The following is a 12,270-nucleotide window of genomic DNA, read 5'->3' on the forward strand; positions in this document are numbered from 1 at the left end:
CGCTGGCCCTGGGCGAGTGCACGGGGTTCTAACCTGGGGGGGAGCGGCGCTGCCGCCTGGCCCGGGTGCCGGGGTTCGCGTCCCGCGGGGCCTTCCTCGGTCTTTGTTCTGAGTGAACTTGATGACCCCCTTCTTCCAGGAAGCGCCTCTCGGACGCGGGTGACCGATGCCTAGATTGCACGACCACTTCTGGAGTTGCTCCTGTGCGCACAGCGCGAGGCGCCGAGGCCCCCCGCGAGCCAGCGCCGCGGGGCTGGCAGCCAAGGTTGGGGAGATGATCAGCGCTTCCGTGTCCGGGCCCTCCCTGCTTGCGACCCATGGTGTCCCGGACGCTGACCCCGCGCCCGGGGGCCGCAGTGCTTCGATGAGCGGTCCCGAGCCCGGCGGCCCCTACCCCAACACCTGGCATCATCGCCTGGTGCAGAGGAGCCTCGTGCTCTTCTCAGTTGGGGTGGTCCTAGCCCTGGTGCTCAACCTGCTGCAGATCCAGAGGAATGTCACTCTCTTCCCCGAGGAGGTGATCGCTACCATCTTTTCCTCCGCCTGGTGGGTCCCTCCCTGCTGCGGGACAGCAGCTGGTGAGTACCCCCCCCCCCGCGGTTCTTCTGGAAGTAAAAAGGGTGTCTTTTCGGTTGAAAGTACTTTTCAGCCTATTGAGAAACATGCATTTGAAACTGGAACTGTCCACAGATTGAAAGTGTGCATCTCCAGTTTGGGAATTTAGAGAAATGAAGGAGGGGTAGAGAGGACCTGGCACCCCCCCAGGGCGGGTTCGGGGCACAGCTCTCTGAAGTTTGAGGAAGCACAGTGATGGAGATGAGGCAGGGAGATAATTGGCTGTTAAAGCAGGTGCTGTGCCAAGCTGACTGAGGGCGCTTCCCTCCTGGCGTCCGGGTACAGCCCCAGCTGTCATCCCGCGCCAGCCGCCCCGGATTGGCCGCCTGGGGAACTGGTGAGCAGCGGGACTGAAAGGCCATTGGTCGCGGCAGCAAACATGCTACCCTGCTGGATAACTGAAAACAAACCCGTCACATGTGTTCAGGAGGCGGTTGCCAGGGGAGCAACTTCTCAGTACTTCCTTTTGCCGGGTCGCTGAGTAAACCGTGGTCTGAAGCCAAAACGTTTACTCCCTGAACTGTTAGAGCTCTGTAGATTACGTTCTTAAGGAAAAGAGTAACCCCCTTACGGCATTTAGATTTTCGTACACCCAAGCGGTAGCATAGATGCTGTACAGTGTAACACTAGGTCAGTCTGAACTGTGGACAGGGGGACTGCTGAGTGTCTTTACTAGAATTTCTTGGCTATCATTGAACCGCTTTTATAGAAATGTTGAGTTGATCTTGGCCCAGCAGATCACTTACTGCTGCTGTAGTCACACAGCATTTGTTTATTTAACGAGGTTTTGTCAGGTGCTTCTACAACCTCAACTCTACAAGCTGTTGAAATGTTAATCCAAAAGTGAGCACCACAAGCCCCTATCCTTAAGCAGCTTACAGTCTGGTGGGGAAAACAAATGAGTAAGGACTCCAGTGCAGTGCAGGGAGCATCCTGTTTCTTTGTGGCTGACATTTGTCAGCTGACTGCTGACCATAGGCTTCAGATGCTTTGCTGTGTTCATTCCTTACAGCAATACCATGTGTAGCTTCATTTATAGATGTGGAAACTGAATCACAGGTGAAGTCACATCCAAGCGTGTGCAGGTAGAAAGGGGCCAAGCCATCCTTGCTAACTGCTCCTGCTGCCTCTGTAGGTGTGTCTCCTGCACTGTGGAAACACATTGCCTCAGTTGACTCACTGAAAACAGCAAGCAGCAGAGTTTTGTAACAGATTAACAGAGGGCTGTGTGTTCAAGAACTAGGACATATGTCTGTAATTATTAAGTAGTGGGTAGAATGTTTTCATCTTTGTTCTCCAAGGGACGGGATCCTCTTTTGTTTTTTGAAACACTTTAAGTATGTGGCTGTACTAATTGAAAAATTTTTGAGACATATATCTAGATTTAAAATTCCATGTTTCATATACATTTGGCAGAATAGTTTCTTTCCTTTAACCAAAAACTTGGTCTTAGAAATGAAATAGTTTTTAGCCTTCAATATTTGTAATTGAAGCGTCAAGGGTTTCTAGGAGTATCTGGACAATTTCTCATTCTCTCATACTCTACCTTTTTTTTTTAAACCATCAGCCAAGAGCATAAGTAAAATATCATAGTATGTTTTTTACCTATTTAGTTTTTAACCTTAAAAGGTAAGATGAAGCTATAGTGAAGTAAAGTTAATTTGGCGGGGGTCTGTTTTTTTCAAAACTCCGAACTTAGAACATGATTAAGTATAATAAATTGAAAACTGAACATTTTTTTTCCGAATGTTTGATGAAAACTGTGTTTCCTGTTTCTCAGTTGAACCTCAAATGTGAATTTCTTTCATACTAGATCAAGGTGAAACAATTGCAGGGTTCTCAAGAGCCCTGGGACCCAGTGACCCTTGTGTCCCAGCATTCAACCCCGCAGGCCAGCTCCCCACTCCCCCCAACAGACATTCATTCCTGCCTTCATTTTTGCCATTTTACTTCTCTTTTGGAATGCCATTCCTTCCCACCTGTCCAAAATCCCAGTTTGTGTCTATAAAGAATAACGATTCTGGACCGCAGTGATCTCTTCTTTCTCTGTGTCCCAGTTACATAATCCTTATAATTTCATACAGGAGAAAACAAACATGCAGAGCCAGGTCCCACCAGGGCAAGCTGGGATTGGAGGCTGAGTTTCCTCTTCTTGGTCTGGTATTCCTACCACAGCTTGAGGCGTGACCGTGCAGGAACTAGATGGAGAATAAGAGAAGCCCGTGTGGGGCTCTCTCGCCCCGTACTTGCCCACGGGCGTGTGTGCACAGTGCTCAGTGCTCAGTACAGTACATGCTAGAACCCCCGAAAATCAACTTCAGGGCCACCCTAGGAGCATGTGACCCAGACTGTCAAAGTCACATCAGCAAATATGTATCTCATCACGTGCCCAATCCCAGTGCTGGGTGGTGGCAGCAGTGTCAGAGCTCTGATGTGACAGGGTGTGGACAGGTGCTAACCTTTTTATTGTAAGATCGAAATCACACTGGATGAAAAGATAAGGTGAAGTACACAGTCGTTTAAGTTCTGTGTACTTTAGGCAAATGTGGATATTAAATATAAGGTTACATATTGCTCATATTAATATGAATAATCCCTGCTTGATTCCTTTCTGTGTTTACTGAGACATGTTCAACTGCACTAAATAATAGTGATTTTTAAAAAACTTTTCTAAACAGTACAATTTTGTGGGAGTGGTACTCAAAGAGAACAAGAATATAAAATCACTCTTAACTGTTATGTTATAGCTGATAATGTTTTCTAGGAAAAGGACTTGTTTGAGTACTGTCTTATGTTACTAATGACCACACTGAAGTTGTGGAACTTGAATCTGCTGTATTCTAACATTGTCATCTTTTTTTAAAACAGCTGTTGTTGGCCTGCTGTACCCCTGTATCGACAGTCACCTCGGAGAACCCCACAAATTTAAGAGAGAGTGGGCCAGTGTCATGCGCTGCATAGCAGTTTTTGTTGGCATTAACCATGCCAGTGCTGTATCCTTAATTTTCTGTGCTATGTCCAGAGTATCTTCTTAGGTTATACATTGAAGCGTTTTGTTTTGTTATATACTCAAGTGACTCCATGTCATAATAGAAACATGATGATGGTACCTTCCCATTTCAAATTACTAAAAAGAGAAAGAAGAATGGGGCTGTCAATGACTTCATAGTAAAATATATTGTTTTATGGTCAAAATGCTAGTGGCATTTTATATATAGCTTTCAGCAAGTTTATTCTTATGGTTACGTTTTCGAGTCAATGATGCCAGGGAGATTTCAGGTGATCTTGGTGATTACTGTAGCCTGTATCCAACAAATCCTTTCTTTAGCTCATTACACAGTTTTTATGGACAGTGAATTATTTGTGGTACAATAATAAAATACCCATGTTTTTGACCCTTGTGGTTTTCTTTGTGTTTTTGATCTTATTAAGAATCAGCAGACTTTTCCTTAACTTTTACATCACCAGAAATTGGATTTTGCCAATAACGTCCAACTGTCCTTGACTTTAGCAGCCCTGTCTTTGGGGCTTTGGTGGACATTTGATCGTTCCAGAAGCGGCCTTGGGCTGGGGATCACCATAGCTTTTCTAGCTACGCTGATCACGCAGTTTCTCGTGTATAATGGTGTCTATCAGTAAGTATGTGTTTTCAGATATTGGCTTTGGAAAGCTTACTTAACTTTCATTAAAACATCCACAAAGCTTAGATATTTTCATATTTTATTTGGTTTTTATATAGAATGATCTAGATTTAGGTACAAAATTCTAAAAAACGTTGCTATCCATAACTTAATGCAAAGGGAAACCAAGTAGTAGCAGTTACAACCAAACATTCAAATATGAACGTTCTGTAGCATTTCATGGTTGATATGCATTCTGCATATCCCCACTACAGAGAATCTTTGATGCAGAATTGAGCCAGGTGAAACTGGCTGCTAAGGCATGGTTTCTTTTCTTGCTCCAGGTATACATCCCCAGATTTCCTCTATATTCGTTCTTGGCTCCCTTGTATATTTTTCTCAGGAGGCGTCACAGTGGGGAACATAGGACGACAGTTAGCTATGGTGAGTGAAATGATCATGTTATATTATCTTCTAAAACTTGCGTCTCTTTACCTTGATAGAATTACTTTACATGATACATTCAATTTTGTGTTTATATGTTCTGGTTCAGACTTGAGTGACAATTACTGAGAAAAGGTTGTATTTAAAAAAATAGGTAATGATACCCAGGTAATTCTTTGCTAAATTATAAAGATTTGTAGATTCATAAATTCATAATATTGATTTAGAAAGGAACTAGAGCCATCGCACTGCCCCCTTTGAATTGCAGATGTGGTTGGTGTTCTGAATTCTTGAAATTTCTGTAGTAAGCAGTAAAGAAAGTGACTGATGTGTGAGTGTCCCCTCCTCCTTCGCCATCGGAAGCAGATCTGGATGACCTCGTGCAGTGATACTTTGCTCCCTGAGCATCAGTCCACCAGTGTTGCTTTTCACAAAATCAGAGTGGATGCAGATGATGCTGGCCTCTTAGTCCACAGTCAAGCAAATCGAGCCTGAGGCTGCAGAGTCTGTCTCGGGCCAGGGCAGGGCCTGGTGTGGGCGGGTAAGGGGACAGCCTGGTTCAGATAGGCAGCACCCTTCTGTGGGGCAGGTGGCCCTGGGCATGGAGAAGTGGTGATGAGAGCACCGCTGCACGTGGCCGGGTCACCATGTAGACGGACTGTCCTGCCTGAATGTTACACCTGTTCTTACTGCAGGAGAAAGCAGCTCTACCCCACAGAGCTTCTCTCACAGCCCACTGAGGGAGATGGAAAGGTAGATGAACTCCAGGATGGCTTTAGCAGTTCTTAATTAGTTAAAAATTGGCATGTTAGCACTTTAGTTTAAAAAAATAGAGGTGAACTTTTGAATGTTATTTTGAGTTGACTTTGGCGGGCTGAAATAAAGTGAATTTAAAAAAAAAAAAAAAAACCTAGGGCTGTTGCTCTCGGAGATAAGCTCTGGGACTTTCTCGGAAGACTTATCTGGGCACCTCGTGCTATTTTTAAAACAGTACATTTGTTTTTGCCAGCTGATACCTCTGTGAGGAGTTGAATTTGAAGGCTACTTGGCTGTTTCACAAAAGCAGAAGTAATTACAAGTAGAATTTGCAGTGTTCCACTGGTTACTGAGTCTGTGCTGCCAAATTTCTCATGATGGAGAAGAAAGGACTTTGCTTGCTTTTTTTTTTTTTTTTTGAGACAGAGCTCACTTGTCACCCAGGCTGGAGTGCAGTGGCGCCATCATAGCTCACTACAACCTTGAACTCCTGGGCTCAAGCCATCCTCCCGCTTCAGCCTCCGGAGTAGCTGGGATTACAGGCACATGCCACCTTGCCCGGCTAACTTTTTTATTTTTTGTGGAGATGTTATCTCCCTGTGTTGTCCAGGCCGGGCTTGAACTCGTGGACTCAAGCGATCCTCCCACCTTAGCCTCCCAAAGCACTGGGATTTCAGGCGTGAGTCTGGCCTTGTTTTTTTAATATTAAAAATCTGGTCGGATGGTCCCACAGGAAGATAGTACTTTGTTTTCATGCATTCGCCATCATTCCCATTCCAGTCCTCAAACGAGCACTAGGCAACTCCGTCTCTGCTGTCCTGCTTTGAGATTTTTGTTCCGGGACTCTTCGGGAGAGAATTCCTAAGAAGATTTTTAGAATACAATTGTCCTCAACCGGATTGACTAATTATACATTATAACTGAAACTCGAATAACATTTAAAGAGTTGATTATTTCTGTGCAATAGGTTGACGCTGTTATATGTCAAGGCTTTTTAAATCAGTTTTAAGAAACAAGCATTATTTTGGTGGAGGTAGAAATTTCACAACATTCATAAGTTCTAAACATCTAGAAATGGTTGGAGGAAACATTTTCAGTTTTGAAGGTAGTTTCATTAAGTAATTCCTGCTGTGCTCCTTTGATCCTTACAGAAAAAAATGTTAAAGATAACTCAAAATAGGATAGTTGACATAATTATAATTCTCCTTCTTTCAGCTTTCTCTTCATCCTTTTTATTCTTTAAGCTTGAGGGAAAATGTTTGGATGTTCTTTTGTATCTTAAAACTGGAGGAGAGAGATCACCGCCTTAATCCGCTTCCCTACTGGGCTATCACATGAAACTGACCTCTCAGGTTCTGAGTCTAACCCCGCCTACCACCATTTTTATTCATAAAAACTTGACTCCTTACCTCTGGATCCCAACTGTTATTCTTTTTTCTCTTCAAAATTTGCAAACTCATTTCCATCCGTCAAACCCTGGAAATGGCCCAGGGGCTTCACAGTGCAGTCCCCTCCCTCCTGCTGCGGCTGTTCCTCAGTCTGGGCCCCTTGACCGTCACATTCGCAGTGCGTATTTTCTCCCAGGGCAGCCTTCCCCACATTCCACTGTTGTCATACTGTTTATTCACAAAAGGGAAGTGTTTGGATGTTTTAGGGATAGTATCTAAGAGTTATTGGTTTAAGGTTGAAACCTACACCAAGTAAGACTTTGTGAAAGGAGGTGACGAGAGTGAAGTTGATGACAGTCTGAAGGTGAAGAGATTCCGAGGCTCAGTTCAGCACCAGGACCAGACCCGCCCAGATCCGGGGTCATTTGAGGTCTGTGTTTGGTGCTGATGGTTTTCCCTAGTGCACTTGACACCTTCTCCTTCTTAGCTGTCTCAGTTCTCTTCAGATGCTTTTGTTCTAACTTATGCTTCCCTCCCTTAAGAGGAAACGTAGTTACTTGCAAGAAGAACCATGCTGAAAAGTTACAAGTTGGCTTTGCTTCAAGTTATGTGGTCTCCTAGCTTTTTCTTTGTGGTATTTCCGCCCCGCTCCCCCGGCACGTGCCATTGTTCTTTGTGTCCGAAAATACAGTAGAAACATTTGTTATCAGCCTGTTTCAGGTTTTTTATTTTTTTGTTTGTTTATTTTTATTTTTACTTTTTATTTTGAGACAGAGTCTTGCTTTGTCACCCAGGCTGAAGTACAGTGGCACAATCTTGGCTCACTGCAACTCCGCCTCCCAGGTTCAAGCAATTCTCCTCCCTCAGCCTCCCAAGTAGCTGGGATTACAGGCGCCCACCACCACGCCTGGCTAATTTTTGTATTTTTAGTAGAGATGGGGTTTTGCCGTGTTGGCCAGGCTGGTCTCGCACCAGACCTCAGGTGATCCACCTGCCTCAGCCTCCCAAAGTGCTGGGATTATAGGTGTGAGCCACTGCACCCGGCCCGGCCTGTATGTTTAAAAGAAAATGAGTCTGTAACCATCATTTATAGAACTTGTTGCTGTTTGTAGCTTCAAGTCCTTTCTCAAGAGTAAGCTGCGAACTGCCAACAGCAATCAAGCCTGTCCTGCTTCCACTGCCTGGCCCCACTGGGACATCTGGAGGCAGAGTCCCGCCCACCTCAGTGTCAGCTTGGGATTTAATTTGCCGTTCCTGTTTTTGATTGACCCAATTCAGCTGCTAATGATAATAACACTATTATTGTTATTGAGGGTTTACATTTATTGGGCTCTTACTGCTGCACAGGAGACATTGTGCTAAACGTTTCCATTGTTAGCCAGTTTTGTCCTCTTAACACAACTCTTTGAAGTAGAAACTATTATTAGCCCATTTGTAAAAGGGGAAATTGCAGCTTAGGAAGATTAAACAACTTGGCCAGGTGGGTGGCAGAGTTGGAGCTGGCACCATGGTTCTCATTAGTATACCACATGCCCTTTCAACACATGGCTTGCACCTGCCTTCACCCTGGAAGTAGGTTTACAGCAGCCTGCGTTGGTGTCTGGGTTGAGAGGAGGATCCATATTGCCATTTACAGCATGCCACCATTAGGCAACACTGCTGGAAGTCCCTGTGCCACGTGTCAGGTCCACCTGGGCTGGTTGTCATTCATCTCTGGTGTCTTTGTGTTCTTACACTAATGCCAGGCCTCACTGTGGCCTCTGTCAACCAGGGATTCTAAGAGTCCACTCCCATTTATTTATCGGTGCATTAGTGAACAGGTGGTCAAATGTGATGACCAATTTTCTTTCCAAGTTGCTGCCGAAAGTTTGCTCTTTTGTTTTCTCACTGCAGTTTGTATAGAGTCCTCCCAGTGTTCGTATTTAACAATTGGCAGCGCTTTCACATGTTCAGTTCCTAAAAGCATGTATGTTTCCTAGAAGATCTTATTGTGTGTGTCCCCAGGGTAGTAACTGGCATACCTGGGTGACTCAACCCAGACTCGTGACTTTTTTACCTGTCTGTTTAGATGAGAGGATCTTGCGGTTTTCTGGATGAGTAATTTCCTTCATTGCTGAAGGTGAGGAGGTCAGCTCCTTCCTCTTAAAGTGAATGGAGGGCAATTAAGTAACATGGGAAGGCACGACTCTGAGGGGAAAAAATTATGTATGGAGGTTTCTCTTTTGCCCTTTAGCAGAAGCTCTTGGCCTCAGGAAGGTCATTTAATCTCTTTGGGTTTGCTGCTTCATCAGTGAAACACTGTTCTCTATTGAGAATTTACCCTGCGGTGCCTGGTCATGGTAGTAACTGTAGTGTCTACCTCTCCGAAGGTCTGTGAGGGTCAAATGAGGAAGAATATGTAGAAAGGATTTCCAAACTGTGAAGCTCTGTGTGAATTGAGGGTAGAGTTACTATTCGGTATTACAAAGCATGACCTATTTCCAATGTCTGTTTCAACAAACTGCTGGTAAGGTGGGTTATAACATGGGCATCAGATACTAATGAAGGTTTGTGGCAGAAACCTCCCTTCAGATAAAGGTTCAATCCCTTAAATTGCAGTTAGAACTTTCAGGAACCTACCATACCATAAGCATCACCATGCTTTGATAAAATCGGGTGTTTCCTTTATATAGATATTAATTTAGTTACACTTTCACCAATATCTTACACTTACATAATAGGCTTTATATAAGGGCCTTAGCCCTTGAGCAGAGAATTATCCTAGTTTTGCAGGTGAGAGCTGTGGCTCACTGGGCTGGAGCCATGAAGACGGTACAGGGGAGCTGGGAGAGCTGGCCTTAGGCTCTGGTTCTCTCCACATGTCCCACATCTCAATCTTGTTTCTTCAGTCATATAAATTGTTAATCTTTCCCATGTTAGGACCTACTTAATTGGTAATTAAAATATTTATACATTTAGTGCTAATTTTCTCTTTCCTTTTTTTTCTTCCTTTCTACACACAGGGTGTTCCTGAAAAGCCTCATAGTGATTGAGTCTTCACAACCACCGATTCTGAGAGCAAGGAAGATTTTGGAAGAAAATCTGATTGTGGATTACGACAAAGATTTTCTTTTTTCTTAATCTATTTAGATCAGGCTGACTGTACAAATGACTCCTGGAAAAAACTGTTCACCTAGTCTAGAATAGGGAGGTGGAGAATATGATGACTTACCCTGAAGTCTTCCCTTGGCTGACCGCACTGGCGCCTGTCTGTGCCCTGCAGCATTCTGCCAAGGCTGCGTGGGTTCAGGCAGGTGGCAGTTTCCCAAGTTTTAGATTTCATTCATGTGATTAAAACAAGTTGCCATATTTCAAAGCCTTGAACTAAGACTCAATTACCAACTGTCAGTTTTGTATCAGTGCCCAAAGGAGGTAGGTTGATGGTGCTTAACAAACATGAAGTATGGTGTAATAGGAATAATATTTATCCAAAAGATTTTTTAAAATAGGGCTACGTTTAAAACAAAACAAAAAACAAACAAACAAAAACAACAAGAAAAGCAGCAGTGATTATAGAGAGGTCACGCTCCAAGTGGAGTCGCGGCATGGCCACGCTTCATGGTCACGCTCGTTCATCCTGCAGTGGCGTGTTTACACGGTCACACGTGTGCGTATCGCCAGCGGGTCAACTGTGCTTTTCATACCTGTGGAAGTTTGTGTAGACAATCTTACTGAGCAAAAGGCAATGAAAAGTCATGGTTCCCACACTGCGATATATTGGAATTTTCACCTCAGTTTATGAAGTTTATTTTGAAATCCATAATCATCTAAGAATGAATACCTGTCTGTCATGTATTTCAATCTTAGTGTGCGAAAATTGTTTCTTTGTTACTACAGAATAGAGATGACTGTTTTTTTCCACAGCCCTATGGAATTTGCAATCTGTGATTGCCTTGTAAAAAGGAGAGTGCATATGTCACTGCATTAAACATGTGGTGTTTCTAAATATTCAATGATATTGGTGAGCACAATGTATTCATTTAATGGCATAGACCATACCAGACCTAATTTGCAAGTATTGGGTCTTAAACTTCAAGTGCAATGTATATGAAAACCAATCTGAGCCTTGTATCTCTTAAATATTTATTTTTTTTAACGTGTGAGATGTTCGAGAGAAGTGTTCTCCATTCATTTCAGTGCTGCATGGAGGAAACTCGGCAATGATTTCTTTCGGTTGTGAAGTTCCTTTCGTGTTACACCCTCCACTGAACCCTCAACCTTCGAAATACTCCAGTTTTGTGGGTTTAGTCATTTTTACTTACAAATTTACCTTTTTGTATTTTGCAATTTACATGTGTTTGGTTTGTTTTAAATTCTGTGACAGTGGCTTGATTAAAAGACTCCTTTTAAATGGAAGCCAGCAGTCAGCAGAATGGAAGTTTAGAGGACCTTGCCTGTGAGCGCTCCTCTTTGTGTGTGGTTTTGTGTATGTAATGATCTTTGCTGGGGTTTTTTGCTTTGTTTTGAGGGAAATGTCTTGGAGTAAATTTTAAGTTCCTGAAGCTAATTTGTTTTAGAGGAATTTTGTTTTTTAAAAAGATAGGATCATTCTGAACTTTGGAATGACCCCCTTATATATTTTCTGAAAATGAAAACAATTAGTCACATGAAAAAAATTTCCAATGAAGATGTCAGCATTTTATGAAAAACCAGAAGTTATTAGATGAAAGCAGTGAGTGAATCTTTAAAACAGACTCGATCATGCACAAACATTAAGTCTTTCTCTCCGAAACCGGAAGTAAATCTATATCTGTTAGAAATAATGTAGCCAAAAAAATGTAAATTGGAAGATTTTTTTGCCAATAGTTTATAGAAAATATATGAACCAAAGTGATTTGAGTTTGTAAAAATGTAAAATAGTATGAACAAAATTTGCACTATACCAGATTTGAACATCTAGTGAGATTCACATTCATACTAAGTTTTCAACATTGTGTTCTTTTTGCATTCATTTTTTACTTTTATTAAAGGTTCAAAACCAAGTGTTGTGTTTATGTTTGTTTGCTTTTTAAAAAAAACAGTTGGGGTGGTATTCTCTATGTAGGATGTTAGATATACGCAGAGCGTTGGTTCCAGGATACCCCACGTATGCGAAAATCTGCATACTCAAGTCTGGCACTTGGTGCTATGGAACCTGCGTACACTAAAAGCCCTCCGTATACGCGGGTTTCACATTCAGCAAATAAACCATGTTTGGTTGGAAAAGCTCCGTGTATAAGTGGACCCACAGGTTCAAACCCTGTGTTGTTTAAGGGTCAACAGTATGTGTTTTTCTTATGGTAGAAAGTTAAGCGCAGCGCAAGCTGAATTGAACCTGCCACTTTACCCCTCCTCACCACAGGCACCCGCTTTTCAGGCAGGAGGAGCAGGCGTGCCTGGCCTGTCACAGGGGCGAGCTCCCCTGCTGA

The 12,270-nt window shown here is 43.2% G+C and overlaps 1 protein-coding gene across 5 annotated transcripts; it reads left to right on the forward strand.

Annotated features, from left to right (window-relative positions):
• The first annotated feature begins 6 nt into the window (after nucleotides 1-6).
• INSIG1 (insulin induced gene 1) lies at nucleotides 7-11,844 on the forward strand. 5 transcript variants are annotated; one of them, XR_001001710.1, is made up of 6 exons: nucleotides 7-578; nucleotides 3,484-3,608; nucleotides 4,084-4,250; nucleotides 4,580-4,679; nucleotides 5,689-5,757; nucleotides 9,826-11,844. XR_001001710.1 is itself a non-coding variant. In XM_011941536.1 (5 exons), exons 1-5 carry the CDS (start codon nucleotides 167-169, stop codon nucleotides 9,853-9,855), a joined length of 834 nt encoding a protein of 277 aa, XP_011796926.1. In that variant the 5' UTR covers nucleotides 7-166; the 3' UTR covers nucleotides 9,856-11,844. The 5 variants fall into 5 exon arrangements, 3 of the variants coding, with proteins under 3 accessions (XP_011796926.1, XP_011796927.1, XP_011796928.1); XR_001001711.1 differs by lacking the exon at nucleotides 5,689-5,757 and having other exon boundaries at nucleotides 4,084-4,254; XM_011941536.1 differs by lacking the exon at nucleotides 5,689-5,757.
• Nucleotides 11,845-12,270: the final 426 nt, after the last annotated feature.

Source organism: Colobus angolensis, unplaced genomic scaffold, assembly GCF_000951035.1.
Source record: "Colobus angolensis palliatus isolate OR3802 unplaced genomic scaffold, Cang.pa_1.0 Scaffold2, whole genome shotgun sequence".
Lineage (NCBI taxonomy): Eukaryota > Metazoa > Chordata > Mammalia > Primates > Cercopithecidae > Colobus > Colobus angolensis.

Coding starts and splice junctions, on each gene's coding strand:
- INSIG1 (XM_011941536.1), top strand. CDS start 167: ATGCCTAGATTGCACGACCACTTCTGGAGTTGCTCCTGTGCGCACAGC. Junction 579..3,483: donor CTGCTGCGGGACAGCAGCTG/GTGAGTACCCCC, acceptor TTTTTAAAACAG/CTGTTGTTGGCCTGCTGTAC. Junction 4,251..4,579: donor GTGTATAATGGTGTCTATCA/GTAAGTATGTGT, acceptor TTCTTGCTCCAG/GTATACATCCCCAGATTTCC.